At 31.6% G+C, this 27209-nt stretch overlaps 1 protein-coding gene across 1 annotated transcript; it reads right to left on the reverse strand.

Annotated features, from left to right (window-relative positions):
- Positions 1 to 14643: 14643 nt before the first annotated feature.
- On the reverse strand, positions 14644 to 25626 carry LOC124532548 (ras-related and estrogen-regulated growth inhibitor-like protein). The gene is made up of 7 exons (XM_047107498.1): positions 25460 to 25626; positions 25267 to 25424; positions 18319 to 18375; positions 17550 to 17626; positions 16037 to 16218; positions 15728 to 15914; positions 14644 to 15553 (listed from the first exon to the last, which is right to left on the reverse strand). Exons 2-7 carry the CDS (start codon positions 25328 to 25330, stop codon positions 15485 to 15487), a joined length of 636 nt encoding a protein of 211 aa, XP_046963454.1. The 5' UTR covers positions 25331 to 25424; positions 25460 to 25626; the 3' UTR covers positions 14644 to 15484.
- Between the last annotated feature and the right edge of the window lie 1583 nt (positions 25627 to 27209).

The raw sequence follows: 27209 nt of genomic DNA on the forward strand, positions 1-27209 counted from the left end.
GAAATTATATTTTTGTTTGAATGTAGCGGCTATAGTTTGAACTATTTTGAAATATTACAGAAGTTGCTGCGTAAATCTAACATTTAAAGCTTTATCAAAGCCGCTGTCTTATGCTGAACATTTATTAGAGTTGCTTAATATAATTTTCAATTTATTCTTGTCATCTACATCAACACTTACAAAACAGTACAGTGTAAGAACTTTGTTTTTATTACGGACCCTAGTTATAGACAATACTTTAATGGGTACAAGGTCTCAACGGTACACTAATGCAATGTTGAAGCTCATCAGCGCTCTATATGCTTGTCGCAATTACGAGTTATGACTGAGAGGCTTTTATTCATTAGAGTAATTTAACATTAATATAATATCAAACGTTCGTTATTGCGCACATATAAGACAGGTCCATCTATATTCATATGTCTTAAAGAGTTTGAATGTGTATATGTGGTAAGATCACATGTTAATACTGTATTTCAAGTTTCTATTTGTTTTATTTTTATATAATGTGAAATTTATATAATCTCAAGAACTAGTCCTATTTGCGTTCCTTAATAATAAATAAATTAAAATTATGGGTTATTACTAGATTTTAGTAGCATAACTAAAATAAATTTATTATAGTATTTATCTTTCGGATGTATATCCTAAAACCGACAATTAAATCAAACAACTGACTTTTTATACAATTGATTAAGGAGCATCACCAAATTACTTATTAGGCAGTGTAGGCAACAGCCTAGCTAATACCTAGGAGCCCCAAGGCTTTCCAAGAATGGTGGTAAGGAAGAGAATAATCAAAAAAATTACAAAATTTTCCTTGAGAAGTGCGTTACCTGGGAGGTAGCGGACTTGGTTAATCAGGTCCCGAATGCACGATTTTGTTTAAATATTTACCAATAGCAAACTGACTAACACAAAAATTATAATCACAAATCTGCAGTCGTCTTATATGTCAGTCATTACGTAATAAATTTGTTTAAATCAAAGTTACAAATTTTCTCTCCCAAACCGTTTCAAATATCGAATAAAGGAAAAAAAATATTTTTAAATGGATTTTCCTTTTACTCATTAGCCGTTTGTTCATTTTAACATTCGCAGTACGCCAAAATATGCAATGAGTACATTCAGATTATGGACGGAGTTACATCATTGGAAAAACCTAACGTGCAAATCGTATCTGTAAGGGTTACAGTTTTCTCATCTACATAACAAGTCAATTTCACAACTACATTTGAAGCTGTTGAATTATATTTTGCAGTAAACATGTTACGTTTTCACTTACAAACAAAACCTTGACCGTTCACTTGCCGACTAGACCTTTGTGAATGTAATGTTTTTGATTAACGTGAGAAGATATCTATATAAATAATTTACCTAAATTGTTATCAGATATCGAATCTTTTCTAATAATTGATTTAAATTTTAATAGGATTTTTTAATATTATGTCTTTATCTTATAGAAAGAAAACCTATCAGAAGTAATAAAACATTATTTATATGATACCTATTAATAAATTATATAACTAGCGACCCGCTGAGATGGCCCAGTGATCAGAACGCGTGTATCTTAACCGATGATTTCGGGTTCAAACCCAGGCAAGCACCACTATATATATGTATGTGCTTAATTTGTGTTTATAATTCATCTCGTGCTCGGCGGTGAAGGAAAACATCGTGAGGAAATCTGCATGTGTCTAATTTGTTCGAAATTCTGCCACATGTGCATTGGAACAGCGTGGTGGAATATGCTCCAAACCCTCTCCTTAATGGGAGAGGAGACCTTAGCTCAGCAGTGGGTAATTTACGTGCTGTTACTTTACTTTACTAGCGTCCCGTCCCGGCTTCGCTCGTGGTTGATGCAAAACTGATACTAAATGTACCACAGAATTTGCTTATTTACGATCACATTAGAAACTTCTAAAATAATGTTCTTCTTTACTATACTGTCCATGTTCATATTATAAATATAAACCTTCCTCTCGAATCACTCTATCTATAAAAAAACCGCATCAAAATCCGTTGCGTAGTTTTTAAGATTAAGCTTACATAGTGATATATGGACAGAGAAAACGACTTTGTTTTATATAGTGATTTTACAGAGATACAAAACATTTTACGATGAACATCGTTGAATTTGATCCTTCTGCTAGTATCAAAAAAGAAATAGCTACTTTATAAAAATTAAATCAATAAACGCCTGCAGTACGCCATGTTAAGTCACCTATATAGTAATGTACATTTAATAAAAAATATAAAACGGCCTATCAAATGACCGAATGATACGGATCTATATTTACTACCCCACGGCTACCGTATCTGTTCATCGGGATATGCATCTCCTATCTTATCAGAGATATTTTATTGAATGCGCTGTATATATTTTATAGAAGGTTTCGTGTAATTTCCACATTATTTAAATCTTATTTTCTTACTTTTGTAAGAGAAAGGGGCGACATGCCGGTTAATTTAATTTTCTTATAAGTATTAGTAGTGACTTTGAGATATCATATAATAAATTATATTTATTAAAGTTTTTTTTATGGTATAGTTTGGCGGACGAGCATATGGGCCACCTGATGGTAAGTGGTCACCATCACCCATAGACAATGACGCCGTAAGAAATATGAACTATTATTTACATCGTCAATGTGCCACCAACCTTGGTAACTAAGATGTTATGTCCCTTGTGCCTGTAGCTACACTGGCTCACTCACCCTTCAAACCGGAACACAACAATACTGAGTACTGTTATTTGGTGGTAGAATAACTGATGAGTGGGTGGTACCTACCCAGACGGGCTAGCACAAAGCCCTACCACCAAGTAAAAAGTTATATCTGAATTAACGAAACGGCTTAAAGTAAAAAAAAAAAACATGTTATTGCAAATCTTAACATGATCTACATTTTTTTCGATATGAATCACGAGGAAAGGAAACAGCAAATAGCTAATTGCAATCTCTAATTTTTTTACTTTCTCCTTTGATATCTCGACAACGATCAAAATTACGTGAAAACTTTGTAAGATCAAATAATAGAATGTAATCCTTGTTAAAATATCATAATAAAAACTTTATCATTAAAGCCCAATTATGTGTAGAACAATGTAGCCCTATCTACTGAATTAGATAACTGTATTTCAGCAAGTAACTGCTCTTAAATTACAACAAGTATACAAGTTACAAAAACTAATATTAAAAATAACATTAGGTTAATTTATTACAGGTAGATTAAAAAAAGTTCTTTTATATTTTATATTTAAAGTAATTTGATGACTTCAAGCAAGTGATGATAGCAAGTTAATGTAAAAATTGTAGCGCAGCTATAGTGCTTCTTGTAAGAAGTCTTTGTCTAGCAGTTGATTGCGATAAGCCTAGTCGACGATTGATTATATTTCTCTAACAACAAAACTGTCTGTTGTTACAAGCTTCACCGCCATTTGAAGAACACAAGATATTCAAATTATGTTTTAGTAGTAGATTTTAGAAGTATACAATCCGAACACCGGTAAATTTTTAGATAAAGAGCTTTAAGGAAAAGTTCGTGTAAATGTATGCTTATACATAAGCAATACTATTAATTTTTTTTAAATTAATTGTACGCGAATTTTTAGTAGATATATAACATTTCAGTAATATTTCGAAAACTTTTATGAGTAGCATAGAAATAATTTCAAGTAATTGAACAACAAATAACAACATATTACTTAATGAACGAAATGTTAATTACACATTCGCTTAGCCCGAGTTTGTGCGGCGACTCATAAATCACGTTCTAATTACACAGTCACTAACACGGATATATTTATTACATCTATATTAAATGAAATTACGTAATATATGTGAGACATACAGATATTAATTAAAAAAAGAAACATTAGTATTATCATTGTAACATTTGTTATAGGGTATCGATGTCTACGTTACTAATTTATTTGTTTATCTAATACATTATTATTGATCACAAATAAATTAGTATATAAATTAACCACAAGGTGGTTTTATTTTGTCTAATATACAATTTATCTGTGGGCATTCTCTCCCAGCCAACCTTACGAAATGCAGGAAAGACCATTACTAATTGTGCATAAATAACAACAACAACAACAACAGCCTGTAAATTTCCCACTGCTGGGCTAAGGCATCCCCTCCCTTTCGAGGAGAAGGTTTTGAACATATTCCACCACTCTGTTCCAATGTGGGTTGGTGGAATACACATGTGACATAATTTCTATAAAATTAGAAACATGCTGGTTTCCTCACGATGTTTCCTTTCACCGCCGAGCACAAGATGAATTATAATACAAATAAAGCACATAAATTTTCAGTGGTGTTTGCCTGGGTTTGAACCAGCAATCATCAGTTAAGATGCACGCGCTGTAATCACTGGGCCATCTCGACTCTCATAATGTAAACGTGCAGAAATAATGATATTATAAAAATATGTAAATATACACGTTAAACTTTATATATAACATCGCGTGATACACTATGATTTTAAATACCAGATAGAAAACTTTTCATTAAAGACGTCACACAAAGAAGCTTAGATAGCAATCTCTTGACACTTGTTATTTGTTCCAAAACCTAGACCTATGATTGTTAAGTAACAAGTTATTATAGTTAGCATAGATTAACCAAGTATAAAAGTAATGTGAAAGTAAAGCTAAATAATACAAATCAACGTTTTTATAATTAAAATCAAATCTCGAAACCGAAATTTTCATAAAAGGTAAAAGACTTCAGAAATAATGTTAGATTCACCATATAGGCTAGTACTATGTAAATAAGGACAGTATTTTACGGGTCAACAACAGAGATAGAATCAAAATGGAGATTGATGCTTTTCATATTTATCTGCAATGATTCATCCATCTATTGCTACACTGGTCACAGAAGGGCTGGTTCATTTTTTGTTCAGAGAAACGGAATAGCTATTCAACGGGGAAATGCTGCAAGCATTCTTGCTACCATTCCACGCAATAATGAATACAAAAACTATATTTAATTAATATATGTATATTGTTAAGGCCTTAATAGTATTAATTCTTATGTATTTCAAATATTATTATTAACATAACAGTTTTGTATTAAACTGCAAGAATATTGAATATAAAAAATTTAATTGTTTCTGAAACATTACAAGTACCTACCATTTAATCCAGAGTTCGGTTTTTTCTTTTATTTAGTGATATTTTTTCATAATTAAGCAACTTTTCATGCGTCGGACGGTAGTCGTTTAAACTCGACCGTTATTTTTATATTGCCTCATGAGGAATGAATATTGTAAAATACGATGGACAACATTCCAGCACCTTGTAATGAGCGGATGTCGGGAATCGATAGTAAAATTGTGAGCATAATTTATAATATTATATTAGGTCATCCTCAAATGAGCTCTACATGGTAAGGACAAGGTTCATTTTAGGGAAGTATCAAATACATTTTATCAAAACGAGAGAAATCTATAAGGTACAAAGTTGCGTCAAAATAAGCCTTTATAAACTTTGAAATAGAAGCTGAATTTACATCTTCTTCAGAAGAGACATGCAATAAATACAGGTAATAGAAGTTGGCGCCAGCCATTTTAAACGCACACCCGATAAGATCTAAGTCTAGTCAACGGACTGCGGCTATTTTAAATTATACTCAATAATAATCCTCTAATCCTATTTGATATGACAAATTGTGGCCTCATCTATTAAAATATAATTTATGCCTGAAAATAGCATCACAGCTGACAGGAATCTTGCGTACGATCCTAAGCTATAATATATATTATCTTTGAAGATAGCATGCTTATTTCTTGATAAGCATTATGAGGTGTATCTCTGTATCACACAATATGAATCAAAGTCAAAGGAGCGTCTAAGTTTATAGAATGAATGAGTAGAGTCCCTACTTATGTCTGAATCAGTCATAGAGTATAAATTTAGCAAGTGGGATAATTTTTATTAGAACAAAATTCCATTTATTGCGTGTATGTTCCTTCTCTTTTTAGCCTTTTCGTAATCATTTGCCTTAAACATTATAGTTCCATTAAGAAGTCAAACACACTAAGTAAAGAACTGTTTGAAGCCGTCTTCCAAGGATTTATTTCAACTCAAGGCTTCAACTGAGTGCTTTTTCTCGTCACGCAAACATTATATTATATTCTACCCAAGATCTATAGCGAATATAAAGAGTAATTTTCATATTATACCCACTATTTAAGAATTTTTTCATTTAGATCTCAAATATTTTGTCCACTTACACCTATTTCCTATACATTTTATTAATTACGTTTTCACAGATTTATTCAAAGGCTTGTAGGCGTATACGTGGGTGGATCTCTTTTAAATAATATGGGATAGTTAATACTATAAATACGACCATAAATCCAAAAAAAAAGGTTTTAAATATAATGAATGACGTTGAGAGTTACCTGTACATGTTACCAAGTTATAATTGTTATAAAATAGACATAATATTCGTAGCACCACTTTAGGTTCGTGCTGCTTCTGATACCACCATTCATTAAGATACTATAACAGTTGTGTTTTAACAAAATCATTTCAAAACGAAAGACAACAAAATCCAGATTGGTAGTGCTTAAACTTCTTATTATGGAAAAACACTTTCTTCCTTTATAAAAGCTGACAAAAAGAATAAAGATAGAGGAAAAAATTAAAGGGCGTTTAAGATGACAGTGTTTGTATGTATACTTACTTAACTACTTACTTAATATATGATACTATAGTTTAATAGAAATACTGTTTCTTACCATAGTAGGTATATATTTTTTACATCGTTAGTACAGCATGGAAAACATCACTCTTGCCTATTAATATTACTTTATAACATAAAACATTGTAATCATTTTGGTATTTAGATACTGACAGATCAAATATTAGGGCAATTTGCTATTAATTTCAACATTTAATTTAGATATGTCAACATAGACAGTATTAATTCATATAACAAAGCGGCTAGTAAGAATAACACTAAAACAATTATTATTGTTTTGAGTTAGAGCTTGTAGCGATCGGTCTAAGCTTAAAAAACAAGTCGCGCTATATTATAAACTAAAATAATTTTTTTCTTTATTAATATTAAGAGAAATTTCGAAAGAAATCGTACCGCTGAACAACGGTGTCGACGAGAAATTGTATAGCACTTGAGTTCATATTTTATCACTATCGAATGCAGATCCGGTTTATCTTATATCATACTTTTCAATGTTTCTGGAGATTTATTGCTTCCTCTGTTTAACAAATCGCTCGTGTGACGCTTGATATCTATTTTTTTATTTATCCATACTTTATTGCACTACAATTATTAAATCATTTACATATACAATGAGTTACTGAATCTGTTAACGTAATTAGCTAAAGCAGCGATCTCTTCCACTCATCAATTGAACAAAGGAACAAATGTCAAAAAAGGGCTGAATTTTTAAAAATCAATATATTTTATTTGTGATCTAATTTAGTCGCTTATCAATAATTCACAAGAAACCTTAAGGACAAAAAGAGTTGATATAATTGCTGATACGAAGTAGTAAACATTTTTGATTTATGGGTAAAAATCTAAAAATAAATGATCGCTGAATATTGGCTAACAATGTACATCAATACATGCATATATGGGAAGTAACATTCCTAACGAGATGTTTGGAAATTATGAGTCCGAATAATTGGAAATTTACCATGATAGGAAGAAAGGCTTATTGGATTTAAACTACATTGGAAAAGGTTACTTTGGACTTTTATTTCTATCAAACTATATTTTACATAGTGAATACATATATACATTTATAAATATAATAACTCTGATTATGAGATCTCTCAATTACTAATCGTATTTACAACATCTTCAGTTTTGCGGGTGTTGTATATTATGACATCACCAGATCTAATTGAGAGATTACTAAACTATTTTATACTGATATTATTTCTTAAACATCAGTAATGTTAGAACTGCGATTAATATTGTTAAAATATCACATGCAACGCTCATATTTACCGTAATTTATTATAGACCGTCACACATGTAATGACTACATAAAAAATAGCGGGTTCAATCATAACTACCGATCACTCTTGTAGGTAGGCACGTAACTTGACATGATTTATGCAATATGTGGCTTACAAATACAAATTAGCCATTTAGTGTTATCAGCGAGCTCACTGTAAGTGATGGACACGCTATTTATATAATTAAAGATATAAAACTTAATACGCCTAGAAATGACTTTAAAAATTATCATTAAGCTTAATAGATAGTTAAACAAGTCCTTCAAGCAATTTATTTCTCACATCGTGATGTGTAGAAATCGTGTTACTATCTAATTAGATTATCGGACATAGAAAACCTAATAGCCTTTAAACAAATAAATCAACGCATTCAATGCAATATAAGCAATTAAAACATTTTTAGACATCGAAGTTGAATAGAAGCGAAACAAGTTTTCTACTATATAACACCTGGGGCGCTCCTTAATTATCGTCTATAGTGATATTAAAAAGACCCGCGATAGAATATCGAAATTGTCTTTAATTATTTTCCTGCACACATGGACGCGATGCGGTAACATTTCTAGATACTCTAACTCAATAATTATTTCACTTTCCCCGATGAGTCTGTCCCACAACTTCTCATTCGTCAACCATTAGACAGGTGATCTTTGATTATCTACATTAAGCTCCATTAGTGTTTAACTCGATACTATTTGACTCACCTGTTTGCAGTTATACAATTACGTTGCAGGACTGGATTGGGGGACATCTAAATAATATATTTTTGCATTTGTTTTTATTCGATGGTCAAATTAGTTTCTGATTGCAATTTATGTTCTTACTAATATTTATTAATAAATCGCTTAGACATTAAATGTCTCACATATAAACCGCTGATTTACTGAATAATATTTAAGAAAGATTCGCTGAGGAATCAACTATGGCTTAGTAACGTAGAAGGATAGTATACAAAGAAAACAAAATAAGCGTAATAAAGACTGCCACTAACTATGACTTTATGGGTAGCGCTGCGCTTCCTAAATCTTAAAATCTTAATCAATCGACTCATTGTCATTGTTTTTATCAAAAAGAAATGCAGAAATCATTGAAGTATAAAGAAGAACTGCGTAGGGGGGTTGGGTGTCTTTATATAGTAGGAATTAATATATAAGTTATTATTAAATAAATAAATAAATATTGGACAACAAAGAAAACTAATGAACTTTTTCTACATCGACTCAGCCGGGATCGAACACAGGACCTCGAAGTAGCGGACCCATGAAAACCGGTGTACACACTACGCGACTACTGAGATAGAGGTTATTGTTTATTATAATCAATCATTTAAAATATAAGTATTGTGTAGTATTTAAAACCTTTGGGAGATAAATATTGCTTTTAACTCTCATCAATTAGAGCCGGTTGTAGAAAATTTGCGAGATTTTTAAATAACAGTGTAAAATGGGATATTATGAAGCACGAGTACGATGCATTATCGCAATACGGCTGAATTGATCGGTAGACGAGTGCTTATATCTCATTGCTTAAAATATACCACGAGATATGAATCCGTATTTTACGTGCGAAGTCGGATACGAGTGCGAAATGAATATAAAAACAATTAATGAATACAAAGATAATACAACATAGAAGTTACTTTGTTTTACATAAACCTGATATTTTTATTATTTTACGTAACTGAGCATAAGTTGCGGACAAGGTGGATGTGAGGGCGCGCTGCGGTTACCTTAGCTATCGGATTCAACCAATTGACCACATGATCGTATTATATGGAATGTCATTTTAATAGTGCGCCCTTCAAGCTATCAATACTTAACATTCTATTTATAGCTTTATTATTATATATCATGAATATGAATTATTTAGAATTGACAGTGTATTTATAGAAAAATAAATTATATACCATATCAATTTTATAAGTGAATATAACATTTCCTTAAGATGAAACGTAAATTTAGCCATAATGAATTGTCACTAAACATTAGAAGACATTATATTAGATAATCGTTCGGGTGTGCGTTACGTCCAGTCATGCGCGAGCCTTCATCCGTCCGAGACAAACACGAGCAATTAGACGACACTGGTAATCACTGATCTGAGCGAGAGATGAAAGTGACTGATAAGAGACTGTATCAGATCCGTCAAGAACGCGCCACGAGCACCGAGATGTATCTCCGCATGTCATATTCCTGTCACTGCATTGCACCACATCTCTTACTCACCACTGCCATTTCTTACGACGTATTACATTCTATGATTCTATTAACGTACTGTCATTTCCTTATAGGGTATTCTTATCGTTGGAGATATGAAGGTTATTTTATATGAATGCAAATGCAAAATCCTTCGGGTCATCGGATGTGTTTTGTTAAAAGACCCATGATACGAATGATATCTGGAAGTTGTCTACTATCTACCCGAGCCATCACGAGATACAAAAGCGATCAAATATCGTTTCAATAGCTTTATCTATTATGTGATTATCTATTGATCATTAAATCGTGGCTGGTCATCAAAAGTACTTCACAATTATAAGATTAATCCTGCCTGGTTACATGTTAAATGCTTTCACTGACCAATCAATAATGATTCATTATATTCTATAATTGACACTATTCCGGTATTCGCGAATACCGGAAAAGGTCATAAGACTTTTGACCTCTTTTGATTCAATAAGCAAAGCTTGAATATTATAAATACGCTTTCTTCATTGTGATGATGATGTTTTGTGCGCGTATGTTTTTTTTTATATTATATTCTAGTGTCATATTTTTCATAACCTGTCAGCAAATAATGGAATGTTTGTTATGTGTATTACGCGTACGTATTTTACAAATGTACGTATCGCTTACATATCTTGTTAGAATCATTTTGTTCGTAACTTACTATTGACTTATACCGTTACTGCCTTAATCGATGTCAAGTAGCTATATAAAAGCAAGAAAACTAGATTTATTTTCTCTTCCTGCGCACCATTTCACGGCCTGACATAAGAACGAACGGAACTCTGGCGCCGCTAACACGATCACAGTATTGGATTTACGGGTATTAGTTACTTGCTTATCATTGATACACCTGTATTGAATCCGATTAAAGAATACGACGACTATACAGACTACAATTTGTCAGACAGACTTTCTTAGATAATCCCATTTGGATAAAAAGAAAGCCGTCTTATTTGTTTGAAATTAAATTTGGTAAGAAAAGTGAACGAAAGTTGGTTGTTCGAGTTGAGCTCAGAGGCGAACAATATTGTTTTGTATACATAACTACCAACCCGCCCCGGCTTCGCACGGGTGCAATACTGATACTAAATATACTCCAAATTTGTTTATTAACGATATCACATTGCAAACTTCTTTTATTATATACAAAAACCGTCTCCTTGAATCACACTATCTATTAAAAAAACAGCATCAAAATCCGTTGCGTAATTTTAAAGATTAGATTTAGAAGATTAAAGATAGTTACTTAAATATGTTGTCTATGCTATATTATACTATCCATTTTTAAAAAACCTCATTAAAATCCTTTGCGTACTTTTAAAGATTTAAGCGTACAAAGGGACATAGGGACAGAAAAAGCGATTTTGCTTTATGCTAAGTAAAGATATATTTGCTATTGGTCTGGACTCTAGACCTTTGCCAATTTGCTACGCAGATAAACCATTTCTACGACAAATTGGTTGTCGTACAAATAAACGAGCCAAATTTCTATGAATTGATATATCATGCAAAATGTAATTATTGAATAAATGCTATTAGTTTTTTATGCATTGCTACTAAAAAACAATTTCGAATGTCTTATGTAATACCTACAATCTCTAATTAATATCTGCTATCATGTGGCCATTCATCTGGAGAGCTCCTGTTAATTATCGACCTGCTCTTGAACTTGCCGCTGTTTTAACAAATTACCGACGGCCAAGCAGCATTCAGAATATGCCCACTTTTGCGATTTAACCATTTATTATATTGCGAAATTTCTCTGATACGCCTTAAAATTTGCACCTGTCGCTAGCTTTCACATGTTGTGAACTAGTACCGTCACATTCTGTTTGTAGTGGGAAGTTATCAGTGGATCGCATGGCGAGTGGGTGTGGGTGCTCGAAGCCATACTAAACTAGCTTCAGAAAAGGAATAGCTAAATACATACCTAACTATTATTGGAAACTATAATCGTGTCTTCGATTCCCAGAACTAATCATCTATTGCGAAATTACTAGATATATTTTTCAAAGAAATGTACGCTAAGGAAATGTCAATGAACTTTTAATTGATAACGTTAATTGAGTATCTACATTATGCAAATAATGTATCCGCTTGTATTATTGATATAGACAACATTAGTTTTTTATGATTGATTATTGTTCCTTGGTTTGATGTGACATTTCTTACGCGTTTGTAGTATTTGTTTCAGTTATAATGATGTACTTTCATAGTAGATTTTAATGTTGTCTTAAACTCTCCCTCTCTCTTGTAAGAATTATTACAAACATATAACAATAGGCGCAAACCCGTGGAAACACCAAATAATGTCATGAAAGAACATACTATTGAATCATTACATCCAGCAAATTTAGCCATTCGGCGACACGCCTATGAAAACAACCGTTTATCAAAGCTTAGAAGTATTGCACCGTTTTATTGTCTACTTGCACCTTGTTAGTGTCTATTTTGAAAGATGTATTGGGTAGTATCTGGGGCGAGGTGCCCACGCTCGGGGCGCTAATCTCGGGGGCGCTGTGGGTCACCGGTTCCTATCGTATTTCACCTTAACGATGGCAAATACATAGTTGTCCGATTCTCGCTTTGTTTAAAACCATATCGTTAGTTTTACAAATCGTTACTCCCAACTCGTTTTACGTTTTACTTACAGAGTTATAATAATTCAACCAGTTTTGTCTCTTTTCCCAGTAACGTGTCATCAGATTTTGGTTATTTGTTTAGCACAGACTGTTTTAAATATAATAAACCGTATATTCCGTAGTTTTTTTTAAATATACCTATGTATAAAAAATAACACGACATGGCCTAAGATTACAGATTACTTAAATCTTAACCGGAGATTGACTCAATCATGCGTAAGACCGTTTCATGTGTACAATGGGTGTATTGGTCCCGTGATTGTAAATTATTGGGAACACATTGTGAGGATACCTGCCATATGAGTATCCGCATGTGGAACATTTACAGGCTGTTACTATACTATTTTTTATAAGAAGTATGCGCATTCGACCTTCAGTAATGTATGTTAAAACTAAGTTAAGGCCGTCAATGCATTATCATGGTTTTCTTGGTACTTACTTTAGCTCTTAATAACATTTCAAGGCCATTTGCTATTCAATTAGTACCTTCGTTTCGACACAATTCGTATACTCTCTATCTTATAAATAACTGATTCCTATCTAGCCTTCGCTATACACGATAGAGTGAACCTTCGGTTTCGAGTTCAAAACTGGCCACCCGAACAAGGTTCGACAAGGCGAACGATATTGTAACTAAAACATTTTATACTATTGCTTAGTACCTTTAGTGTATACAAATTTTTGTGTATATATAATATTTTTTTCTTGATGGTAGCGGTTTGAGCAAGCCAAGAGAGGTACCACCAACAGCCTATATTCTACCATCAAACACTAAGTATGTTCCGTTTTGAAGGGTGATTGTGTCTGCACTACACAAGGGACGTTATTATAGTTCCGAAGGTTGGTGGCGCATTGAAACTGTATGGACTAGTTAATATTTCTGTTAATATTGTGTTGATGATGATTAACGCCAGGTAAATAAGGCAGTCTGCCTATCATAAATGATGGTAATTAATAAATATTAGGTAAGTCTTAACTAAAAAGATGTATATTTGTTATATGGAGGACTGTGTCATTTGATACAGTGTTCGAACACGATTCATTGGGTTGCAAGTACATCTCTACATTGCTAGCATTACAAATGGGTATGTAGGTATGTATTGTATTATGATAAGTTTATGTTTTGTATTATGATATTTGAATGTATATTTACATAAATTTAAAATACTAGGTGAAAAACCAGTTTCGCTCGGTTAAAATAAGTAAAACTAAACGAATATAAATATACTAACTACCGTACCCTTGCACGAAATTATCATATGAAACGCACTTTCTGAATGTAATGTCAAACTTGGTGGTAACCTGTTGGACTTAATATCATTGAATTTCATGGATTTAACACGACGAAACGAAACAACTCGATAATACCAATTTTGTGTATTTATTTATTTTTATTTAAAATACTTTATTGCATTTCATATATAAACATAAGGGAAATACAAAGTATTAGATACATGGCGCGGAAAGGCAGTCTTATCGCTCATAGAGATCTCTCACAGACAACCTTTGGTGATAGGACCTAAGAACGAAAACAGGATATGTGTTATCGACTAAAAAAATCATATTATTTTTAACCATCTATAATTTTGAATAGGTTTCGATCGGGTCTATATTAAACCTGCACGAAATTATTGATATAGAATTGTATGACACAAACTTTGCATTATAAATAGTACAACGTAGTTTTATTTATCGTATAATTTAAAATTGCGTTGAATATTAATTGAGTGGAAAGGATAATAAAACAATAAACTTAATAATAAACCGTTTTATTAGGCTTAACTTTATTAAATTTTATAGCTAACGTTTCATAAAATTAATATTTACAAGATAGTAGTTATTATCAGAGATTAATACATAATCTTAACAACTTTAATGCGAGGCTTCATATGAAATAAACCGTTATATTTACAGTCGATGTTATTATTATTTACACTTATCTTTTTAATATTACATACTGCATTTCATTAAATATTTACGGAATTACTTATAAATATTGTTGAAGGGGAAATTAGTTAACTATGCTTTGTCTTCTTCTTTCGAATGTCAAATCAACGATGACAGAAAGAGAAAATCAGTGTTAACTAACCACTTACTAAATATATTATATCTTACTAATATTATAAATGCGAAATTTTGGATGGATGCATGTTTGTTTTTCAATCACGCCAGAGCGGCTGAACTAATTCGAGTGAAATTGCACAAAAGACAATACTTTTCATCTATAAAACCTGCAACCCACCTCAAACGTCATGCGCAAACAAAACCGCGAGCTGAAACTAGTTATTTATAAGTAAGACCGTTATTGATGTTTTGAATTAAAAACATTCAAAACTACCAATTAAAACACAGTAAATTTAACATCGTATGATGTTTTGTAATTTATTTAATACTGAAAATTTTAATTATTATTTATATTTAAAACAAAGAATACCTTTAAACTAATACCTACCGTTCATTTTTAAACAAATCGCTTGAACATCTTTCAATATATTTACAATTTCTCTAATTCGAAAGTTATATATACAGAGTTTTCTTAATTTATTTTATATATCATATAGCAGTCTATCAATTTAAATTAATTATACAATAAATAAACCTTAAATACTAAGCGATGGTCGTTTCTTTCGAACGCTTTTGCTGTTTTTGCCGAATATCGTACCAATGACCTGTAAATAATGATCAACGTAAATAAACGCTTATTTGTAATACAGGTTAAATTAAATCGAATACCGCGCGTAGAATGTGCTCGTAAATTGATAAATAAGTACATATTACTTTTCAATTACGAATACACAAAAAGACGGTATATTGGTAATGTAGTTATAATTGTAGAAAGATACCTTCGAAACGGAGTAGGCGGCTAGCTTGCGACGCGGCGCGGGCAATAGCAATGCGAGAGCACGCGCCTCTCGTAGCAGCGCGTGGAATGCAAGCGCGGCGCCCGCGCACGACTCCGCAGCTGATACCTCATAGAACTGACAGCCGAACCGCAGCGACAACTCTTGACCCTCCTCTGCGTGGACCTCCCTACATACATAATAATAATTAACACTACGTTACAATGCTATTGTTTTAAAAAGCAATTATTTCTTAAATCTTACAAGTATACCTAATATGATGTAAGATTTGTTCATTATACATGTTTTTACCTGGCGTGTTCGAGGTCACGTTTATTGCCCAAGAGAGTGATGGCTGCACAACTTGGCAGCCGAGTCCGCTCGAGGAGTGAGAGGAGCTCAGCAGCCGCCAGGAAAGAGCGACGTTCACACACCGAGTACACCACCGCGAACGCGTCACCCCATCGCACATGATCTCCAAGACAGCCGCGTATCTACGAAACAAAAAACATTTAATAATATATGAATTAAAAATATTAACTGTATAAATCTTGGAATTGTGGCAAGAATGCTAACAGCATTCCCCCTTTGAATCGCAATTCCGATCCACTGGGCAAAAAAAGAACCAGCCCTCCTGGCACCAGTGGAGGCGTTATACTTTTGATGAAGCTTTTTGCACCACTATTCCAAGGGCCAAGATTTATATATCATATTTTAATATCATCATATGAGTGCCTTTATTGCTTATATGTCAGTTAACTCAAAAATATTACCTATTACTAATAAAATATCACGATATTTACAGGCGAAACATTTATTATTGTGATATATATGTTGGTAGCCATAATCGGTTTCCGCACTTTTATGATAGCTTCGGGAATGTTAGCAGTAAAAACAATAAACACATGTTTTTTTATCCAAACATACACATATCTATTGATAACAACCGAATATGGAATGTGTATACAAAAATTTAGAACTGGTTTTACTAATTATACATTATACACATATTAATATTTGAATACAAAGTCGCAATCATATTTGACCGACTGTCAAATGGTTTCACTAATATGAATTGAAACGTGTTTTAACCCGAGGTATGTAAAAATTACCAAACAGACCATTAAAAATAATAAGAGAATAGGCGGCTGAAATTGCGGATAAGCTGTTTTGTAACGGCGTTGGTACTTTTGACCCTAAATTATCATTTTTATGATTAATGTAACAACAAAAAAAAACAAGTTCATTTGTTCTCAGCTAATATAATTTAAGCAATGCAGCGCTTACTAATCTGTTTTAAATTACGGCTTGTTCCGTCATAGAATTTATCATAGAACTACTCACAACTTGGACCGTGTAATAAATTTGGTGCAATTAAATCGTACGCAGTACTTCAAGCGGCGCCGCGAGCCGAGGCTGTCAGATTAACATCTTCATTGTTTGCCGTTTAATTAAGTTCTATCCCATCTATCTCTTGATTATGCACTTCCTATCTGAAGTAATAAAATCTCCCTTAACTAAATAATGTACTGTTTAATGTAAATATTACATTGTGAGTTTATTATAGTCTCCCGCTAGGTTAATTTTGAATTAGCGATTTATTGCAATTCTGTTTCACACAATATAATCAATATATACGTATATTTGAAATAAAAAATTTAGCCTCTTACGGTAAATTTAAATAAGTATATTTAGATTTTCTGTAGACCTAGTATACATTATATACGTACTAAATCATATTATATATCAGTTTACATTGTCATTGTTATCTTTTATAAAGATCCAATAACCTACTAATAACAGAGACTATTTTAAATAAACTTACTGCGCAATTTGAAGTATCCAATATTTCTACTTCCGATACAGCACCATCGAACGCCACTCTATGTTGGTAGAGGAAATCTAAAACAAACATGCATAACATTAAAATAATTTAAAAAAAAAACAGTATATAAAAAAAATCTTTTCAATCAAATCAGCTTAAGAAATTAAACTTGGACTCAGCAACATTTTTTAATATATTTAATTAATTTAAAATAAATAAATAAAAGAAATTGTTTCCGAATAATTAGAATACTTTTTCTCCTACGTCATTATTGACCTTAGAACAATTACCGTATATCTTTTACAACTGAAAATGTCAACCTTCAGTCATTCACTTATAAGGAAACAAGTTTGCTTCTATTGGCTACTGTTTTAATAAATAAATAAATACGTCATTGCGTTTACGTAGCATTTTATCGTTTCATAAGGTCGGAAGGAAATGATTACCTTTTACAAATAAAAACAAAGAAAGACTGGTGTAAGTACGCAAAGTGACGTCAATAAAGTTATATTATTATTTACATTTAAAAAATATTTTAAATAATGAATTATTAAAAATAAAAACTTTAAATAATTAATAATATAACGTGAAATTTAAAATACAACAAAGCTTTCCCTTCCCATTATTCTGCAAAAAATGGGTAAATTACGCTCTGGCTATGGCTAAAACCACGGTGTCTTTTTCCGAATAATTAAGAAAAATCATTTTTTTTTAACACAGGAAACGGATTAAAGTTTTCTAAGTTAAGTAATATTTATTCAAAACTCACCTCCAGTCGAGCTATATTCGCCAATATAGCGTTTTGTAAGGTAACGCACAACCACCGCTGCAACAAAAAGAAACGAACATTTAGACATTATATTTAAAAATAAAATCTCAAAAATAATTCAAAATATCCAAAATGCCAACTTATTTATAAATATAATGTAGGTACATCCTGACAGCATTATGTTAGAAAGAAGTCATCAAGAGGTCAATACACCGAACTTTCTACTGGAGTGCCATTGATTAGTCTTTTCACGTAGTTTATTTCACTCCTGGAATTCCCATTTAAGGGTACATACAATCAACATTGATGACGAAGCAAGTTACATGAATAGCCGCGTAGGCTACCGACAAAACGAAGTGTGGAATCCTAGCAACATCAAAAGGACCCACTGTATTAGAGACGGTGATTACTTCTCTGACAATGCCTTGAGCACCTTGAGAAATGTTATCGACTTTGTGATAGATTACATGGACGTAACGTACTTCGTAATGATGAACTTACATTTTGAATACAATTTAAATGTAATGCAGCATCCAGTACATATCTTACAAATAAATGAATACTTGTATAGCCCATTTTTTGTGGCAATGTACTTTCTTATTTGTCGTTTACATGATGTTATACTTGCTACTCGTCACGACTTCGAACAGGTTGAAGTTGTTATTGACACTTCCTCACGTGATGTTTTAGATAATGTCATATACTTTTATTAAACTGAAATCCCCTTTTTTATCTCCTTGTTTAAATAACTTGTTAAATATTTAGTTTGATAAATAATCATTATTATTTACAGACTATAAAACTAAGTATAAATGTACCAAAATACAAAGTACAACATAAACATAAGTACCTATAAACATACATATATACGTGTAGTTGTCGTGCACGTTTATGTGTGTTTATACAGGTTCGTAGATAGGTTAGAGATACACATAAATCCTGTATTATTATAACAGTCAACGCAAAACATAATAATAAATTTCAAAGCCATTGCACGTTAATTCATTACACTGGCGATTGGTGGAACATTGGTCGGTTATACAAGCATTATTATGAATCATGAACTGTCACTAGGAATATTTCCTGAGGGAGCCGTTGTTAGCGTTCAGCTTTCAAGTTGACAATCGAACCACGAGCTAAATCGGGCCTACATCAAACTAATGCCATAACAATATTATTTATATTATGCAACAGAGGCCAATCACCGCATGACAATGGACTTGAAATGGTTTCCATACGCATTATGTTTAAATCTCAATCGGTACGTACGGACACGTTACAAGATAAATGAAAAATAGATATGCTAAATGAAAATTTATTGAATGTAGTAATCAATATACCGAATAAACTATTTTCTTTGTTTGTGTGATTTTCATAATCACCCAAACAAAGATAATAGTTTATTTTTATGTTGCAGTTAAACACAATTTTCACACGACGATAGTAATATTTAAATATAGATTCAAGAAATATTCGATTATATCATAATTTTTGGATTCTGTATTAGGTACCGATTTAAACACGACTTAGTTTAATTTGAAACTTTGAAATTTAACTTAAAGAGAAAAACTAATTCTGCATAATTATACATTTAAAATACTTCTTTTAAACAAGTAATATTTATATAATGTGATTGTATTCATATATTTTTTTAATTTTTGAATATTTAAATAAATAATTTGGCAATTTCTTTTAAGCCCCGTTTATGATATTTTAATCTATATCCTTCATTGCGTTCGAGTATTGAAATACAAATTTGTGAAAGTTTTGTAATTCAATATATCAAATGATCATTTATAATATTTGTAAGATGTTTTATGAATTTTCGGTACATATTAAAATGCAAAATAGAAAAATGTATTTATATACTTCAATTGTTTTCATATTGAAATATGTATGGAACAAAAGAAAGACATTTCTAAATATTTTTTTTGGCTAGAAGCTCGTTCGTTTCTTAATTCTAATAGGTTTCGTAGTCTTATAAATATAACTTAGATATTGTTGATCATTATTACATTAATAATATTAATAACGTCATCGCTTTGATGACGTTATCTGAATTCGAATCTAGTCGCTAGTATACAGATAGTGGGTGCTGTAAAGTTCTATAAATATATTTTCATCTCGTTTAGTGAAAGCATACTATAATTTAAAGATCAGTAGCCGTAACACCTACTCAGAAGTTTCTTATCGCCTTAATAAAATTGAATGTACGGGCGGTCGTTATAAAATTTGAATCTTAATGGTATTTTATAAAATACCTTTACATTACAACACTGTAATCGTTGTTTATGAAATGCATGTCAAATTCCACACTCTCGTTTTCGATTCATTCCTTTTTTTTCCGCCTCCGATAAGTAGGTATTAAAATGTTAACATTTTATACTTTCTCTGTGATCAGATTACGCGTGTCATTTTTTAATTCAAAACTCATTTCAAGTAATCATTATAAATTATATCGATACACTTACATGTAAATATATTAATAAAAAACTTGCTTGTTTGTTATATTAGATCATTGATATTGTACAGCAAAGCATCTTGTTAAAAAAGAATATATCATCAAAGTTTATGGTCACTGAAGCAGAAGACAAATTAACGTGGTCAAGTAACATGGCACTTCACGAGGTGATGAATGATCCGCCGGGAAAAGAAACAATAGGTGTCGGATCTCCAGGAATCTATAAGTAATTAATTGATTATGAGTACCATCCATCAACTAACGTTCCATTTAAAGTCATGGCGACTGTTATGTATGAATAAATATCTAAATTATGCACTGTTAAAACGAATTGTAAACTTATAATAGATACTTAATTTGAAATACTCCATGTTATCACGAAATCTTGAATGACGTTAAAAGGGTCCGTAATATTTGTAAAATCAATTAATTTAACGCTTATGAAAAACGTGTAAATTGATCTTCCGTTCCACTTTAAAGGGACGGCATGTATTGCGACAAAAGTGGCCTCCAAAGGACTCTACAATTAAAAAATATTGTGTACAGACTCAATTATTGTCATAAGCTTTCATGTTTAATAAAATTCACGATCAATATTTAACCACAGAGCGCCTACGGAGATGCATATCACTTGACCTACATAAAGTTGGAATATTCACACCATATCATAAATTCATAATAATATATTACAGAAAAAATGGGCCTAAGCACTATATTTATTTAAATTATAGCCAATAGAAGTACTTTTCGATCTAATATTGCTTCATATAATCAATAATTATCACACTTGAAACTCGTCTCCCAGCCGAGTCCGTTAGCTTCTAAGTTTTTAAACAAATAGAAAAAATAAACAGAAGTGTTTCTCTCGAAGGCGATAATTAATATTTCAATTAATTTCTTCTAGTGTAAGCCTAGATTTTTATGCTTGCGTGGTTAATTGCCTATTTGTATTTTCATAGTATATTAAATGTAACATTTATTTGTTACCTACTTAACAAACTTAAAAAAATCACAATTCCATTCCATATTAATATTGGTCGAATATATACGTATTTGAACATGTTACGAATACTTATATCTGTAACTTCAAACTAATAAAAATAAGGAGTTGTTTGATCGTGAAAAGTCGAGTCCTATATGCAATAGTATTTTATTTGACATCATTTTTTAAAAAAGATTTTACCGCTTACGAATATTTATTCGATAATAATAGTTGTATTAATTATAAAATTGATACATTCAACATTTTAATCTATTTCAACAAGGCTAATAGAGACATGATAAGTAGATCTTATTCTTTCGTATTTCATCTTTTATTACACATATTGTTAATTATGAGTCTGATTTTAGGATTTGTCTGGTCATATTATCTTACGAGTTTTGATCACATTAGAAATGCCATATATGAATCTCAGGTAAACATACACTTATCCTGTTACATTATTTAGACCATAATGTACAGCTCTCTTTTATCAATTAACGAAGTTTTTATTTGGATCTTTGGTTGATACAAAATTGTGTAAAAATAGAACAGCATAATTGTCCAAATACATACATAAATATAAACATAGTGACGTGGCAAGTCACAAGCAATACCTGTATATATATTGTATTCCTTCTGGTAGATATGGCGCTTAACTTTTTTGACTTGTGACTCTTTGACGATTGAATAATTGGTGAATGGAATACCCAACCAGTCTGGGTGATCTTACACCTTAAATGTACCACTGGTATTTTTTGTATAAACGACTTGTGTCTGATAGATATTTAAAAACTATTTTAGAATCCAATTAACAAAAAAAAATTATAAAGTCTAAAAGATTTTATATATTATTATAGATTGTTGCAAATTATAATCATTTTACCAAATAAATTATAATAGCACTTGGAAGTATCGATTAATTTGTTTCATAAAAAGAAGATACATTTAAATGGCGTAGTTACTTTAAACAAGATAAACCATGTTACTCGGCCGCATCCGTGAAAAGGCCGCCACTCCTACCGGAGACGCAGACAGGATCTATTTTAAAAACAATTTCGCATGTCGGATCTACGGCTGTAATGAATTGCAAACGCATGCTTCTTGAGGCCGGTCCGTCAGTCGGGTACAATTAGGGCGGCGCAATTACAACCAGTCGCCGGCGACTCGGCCGGTGGGTCAAGAAGCGATTTCCCGACGGCAGCAACGCCTGGCGCCAGCAGACCACGTTGTGTAACTTAAACGTCCGTTCAGCCGTTAACAGTCGAGGTCGTTGATCTACATGTATGCATAGAATTTGCAGATCGCAGCGCGCCTACATATACTGCTACTACTGTTCGCCTTAAGACTTTATAAGAACCAAGATGAAACCGTCATTTAAATTATACTAGTGTTCTTATAATCTAAAAAATAAAGCTCTATGTTGTTATTTTTTCATTTATATAATTTTAAAATATTAAAATATCTAAAGTAACCGTTTTTTACAGAATTAGGCGAAAATTCCAATTACAACATAACTATCTGTACGCGCGACATCGTCTTCGTGGCAATCGGTTTGCATTGAAAATCGTTCAAAATCTGCCGTCGTAACTTTTAAATTACCCTACTTGGTGGCTACTTGGTACATTTCCAAAAATCCTTGAAATAATTCTCTCTCTTTTGTAGCGAAAAGCGTACATATTAGTGCTCATTTCGATCTCGTCAAACAACAGCGATGCCATAAAGGGTTACTGCCGAATTATATATTGTGAGTTTGTTTGTACACCCAACGCTATTTTCCCTATTCGAGGATTTAATTAAAAAGAAAGTAAAGCTTACATCTCTAGCCTACATCGAGACAAAAATACATAATTATTATCGTAATCATAAAATTAGTAAAAATTGAATGAGCGTTAACCTTATCTATGTAATTAAAATTAAATCAGTAATTGTTAATAGCAAAACCGATAAAATGAAAAACATACAATATAAATAACAAGATAAGCATAAACCTATGCCATAAAGTATCTGTTAAGTAACGTTGGTAGGCGCCGTGATCACTTTATTTATGACTTCCTTTTCCAACTAAGCATCAAAATTGTCGTCATGTTCTATGTCCAAGATTTATTTTAAAGTCATTCTAAGTTGCATTTGAAATGCGATTTTACGTCCAGATTTAAAGACCTGTATTGTTTTCTATAAGTAAAGTCTGACTCTTATGCATAATAATTACCAATATTATTAGAATTCTATTTCTAAATAAATTTCAACTGCGTAATAGTAGAAGTAATTTCTTACCTATATTATCGTTAAATTGTGCGCTTAGTAAATAAATTGCTTGAAAGACGTTTAAGAGACAATTTTATCTACAACGTATTACAATTTAAACTGTGCAGTAAGAAAAACGATAAATGTCATAGTACAACAAGTCAGATGTAACTTTTAATTGTAAACTGGTATTAATTATACATTTGATTTTAAGAAAATGTCTTAATTTTTATTACAATCTTTACTCGGTTTCGTCAAATTTCTTAAATCTTAGAAATTAACCTTGACTGACAAGAATGTAAGTACCTATGTTAATTTATATATTTGGACGTTACCTTTTAAATATAATAAATATATACACAATATTTTTTGTCTTATAATAGAAAAATGAAGTAAATAAATAACAGGTCGCTAAGGATTGATTTACATTTTAATAGCAATATAATTATTATTTTTTTTGTTAATTATATTTATCTTGTTAATTTTAATGTAAAACACAGTAATTTTAAAATTAAGATCGCTAAGAGGCTGTGATTAAAATGTTCTTACAATGCGTCATGATCAAATTATGTTTGGTTATGACAATTCAGTCTGCCTCCGAATGGAATGCAATGATAACATCAATAAACATTTATTCATATCAACAGCAAGACAATGCAAATCTAAGACATGTTATTTAGATATGTTATTATATTTTCTCAAGCAAAACATATGAATTGCTATAACTTTTGCACATTTAATGGTATTGACAAACATTTTTTTAATATTACTTGTAAAACGAACGATATAATCGTTTCCACTGGCTCGAGTAAAAGTAATGTATTTTTTAATAATAACTTAAGTAGTCAGTTTATTATCTTATTTGAATATAAAGTGAATATTTAACCGTATAGATTATTATATAATTTAGTATATCCTTATTGAAGTACTTTTATACTTAGGTACATAAAGAGAGGTTAAACTTAGTTAAAATCTAAAAATATTATTTTAAAAATAAAAAATTATGATTTTTAGTTATGCTCCCAAATTTAATAATAAATAATATTTATATCAAATTATAAGAAGTAGAAAAAGCTCATTACTAATGTTATCATATAACAATAACTTATAATTTATTATTCGATTAAAAAACATTCTATATTATTATATTAGAACATTTATAACATATTAAACCGATTATTGTGATCATTTTTGAACTCATCCTTTAATTAATTACAATATAAAAATTATATATTAAAAATATAGTCATAAAGATACTAACCCGATTTCCCACTCCGAGGGCTCCCAAGCACGACTACCCTTATACGATTTACAGTCATCTTCATTTGGACTGACTTTTTTGAATAACACAATAAAACAAAAGGTTCAACCGGACATGGTTATTATAGCCGTATCATTTAACACATCAGTTTATAATCACTTTCTTCACGGTGCACTAATAAATTCATATATAAAATTTGGATTAATCTCGTAAAATTATCGTAAATGCGTTCGAGAAAGCGTCCGATAGCGGTGGTGGGCGTACCATTGACTCGACTATCTGCCGCAACGTTACCTGTGCGACTGCCGGCATCTGCGCGCACGCTGCATCAAAAGCGCGTGCGCAGCCTCCGATTATACAGCCTCCGTTCTAGTTTCACGAATGCGTATGTTGTGCGGAATTCCATTATCATTATCTCATATAAATATTACCACGCTCTATCAAACTTAATCATGTCATTTTCTCCGTATTGAGTTAGTAAAACACACACGTGAAGTACTGTTTAAGATTCCACTGACATCATATTAATAATTTCTTAAGTAAGTACGTATCAATTTCAAATAACAGATTACGATTTTAAATAGATCGTTTTTATAACGTTCGTTTTTAAGTTTATTCTTCGTGTACTTTAAAAATTAAATATAATAAATAGTTTACGAGGTTGATGAAAATGAAAGCGAGCGAAAGCGCGAGTGCTAATCCTTAAGCCGCGTTAAGGGCTTGCGCAAACCTGTCGTAGGGTCCGGGCTTCATATTGGGCGCGTCTACATGTCAAGGTAAGAGCGACGCCGCGGCGCCTTCTGCTGTAAATTAATTCGCGCTGCCATGTAATTGGATCTGTCCGCTCCACCCACACTAGCTTCTCTACATTCCACGAAAGGCACGTATTAAGACGTACACGCTTGGTCTTTTTTAACATTACTTACGATTTGTTGAGCAGTTAAGTCGTGACAAAGAAAAATGTTGCAGGTTAGAGGCAAGTGCAGAATAAAAATCCTGAGTAAAAATTAATAAAAAATTACAAACTCTCTCTAACTTAGGTCTAAAATTTAAATGAAATAAAAGTTACAGAATATTTTATATTACTGTAATTAATAAATTATAAAAAAACACATTAGGAAGATGTGTAACTAGTTAAAAATGATACCTAATTGTGTATGGGGACATCTTAATGTCTTTGATTACATGTTAGAAGGTATGAATACGATATGTGCCCTAATTAATACGTAAATAGAGTATTAAGAAATACACGAGCCTATCAAATTAATTGTCTTAGTAATACAATTTTAATAGAGATAATGATTATTATTGCCTAAACGTATTCACCATAAGACTTGCATAAAAGGTTAGTGAATAGTTTCACAGCTCATTACGGTAAGTTGAATTGGAAAAATGCGTCGTGGCGGCTTCCCGGCGCAAATTGCTCATTACTAAGACTTCCTCGAACAGGCTTCGCTGTATTTATGCAATCGTCGCCATAGCGATGAACTGGCTTTTGAGCCGTCTCGGATATTTATAGCTACAGTACTCATATTATTTTTACGAGCTTGCCTTCTTCATGTTTCGTCATAGAACGACGTAATATTTTTTTTACGCTTATGAATTGGTATAATTTTTTTTTAAATATTTTTTTAGTTAGAGTTACCATTATAACGATAGCAATTTCGTTATTTTATATTATAATAGCATAAAGGGAAACACAAAAAATAGTTATGGTGTCTTAATTATGTACTTTACCAGAAAACACTATATGACCTTATATTTTTTGTAGGCTAGTTATTTTAACTATTTTATGACGCCAAAACGTTTATTACACATTTTAATGTAAACTTTGGCCTTATTACCTCCGTTTATCGCAATTTACAACCTTTATTAACATGTTTCGTACTCTTTCGTAAGACAATTATCGTTCACAAGCAATGAAAGTGCACGCAAATCGTGTT

This window comes from Vanessa cardui, chromosome 9 (genome assembly GCF_905220365.1).
Source record: "Vanessa cardui chromosome 9, ilVanCard2.1, whole genome shotgun sequence".
NCBI classification, from domain to species: Eukaryota; Metazoa; Arthropoda; class Insecta; order Lepidoptera; family Nymphalidae; genus Vanessa; species Vanessa cardui.

Excerpts from the sequence above, each read along its gene's own strand:
- LOC124532548 (XM_047107498.1), bottom strand. The coding sequence starts at position 25,330 with ATGAAGATGACTGTAAATCGTATAAGGGTAGTCGTGCTTGGGAGCCCT. Across the intron at positions 16,219-17,549 it reads TGGATACTTCAAATTGCGCA|ATACGCGGCTGTCTTGGAGA; the intron begins GTAAGTTTATTT and ends TTTGTTTCGTAG. Across the intron at positions 15,915-16,036 it reads CGTGACCTCGAACACGCCAG|GGAGGTCCACGCAGAGGAGG; the intron begins GTAAAAACATGT and ends TTATGTATGTAG.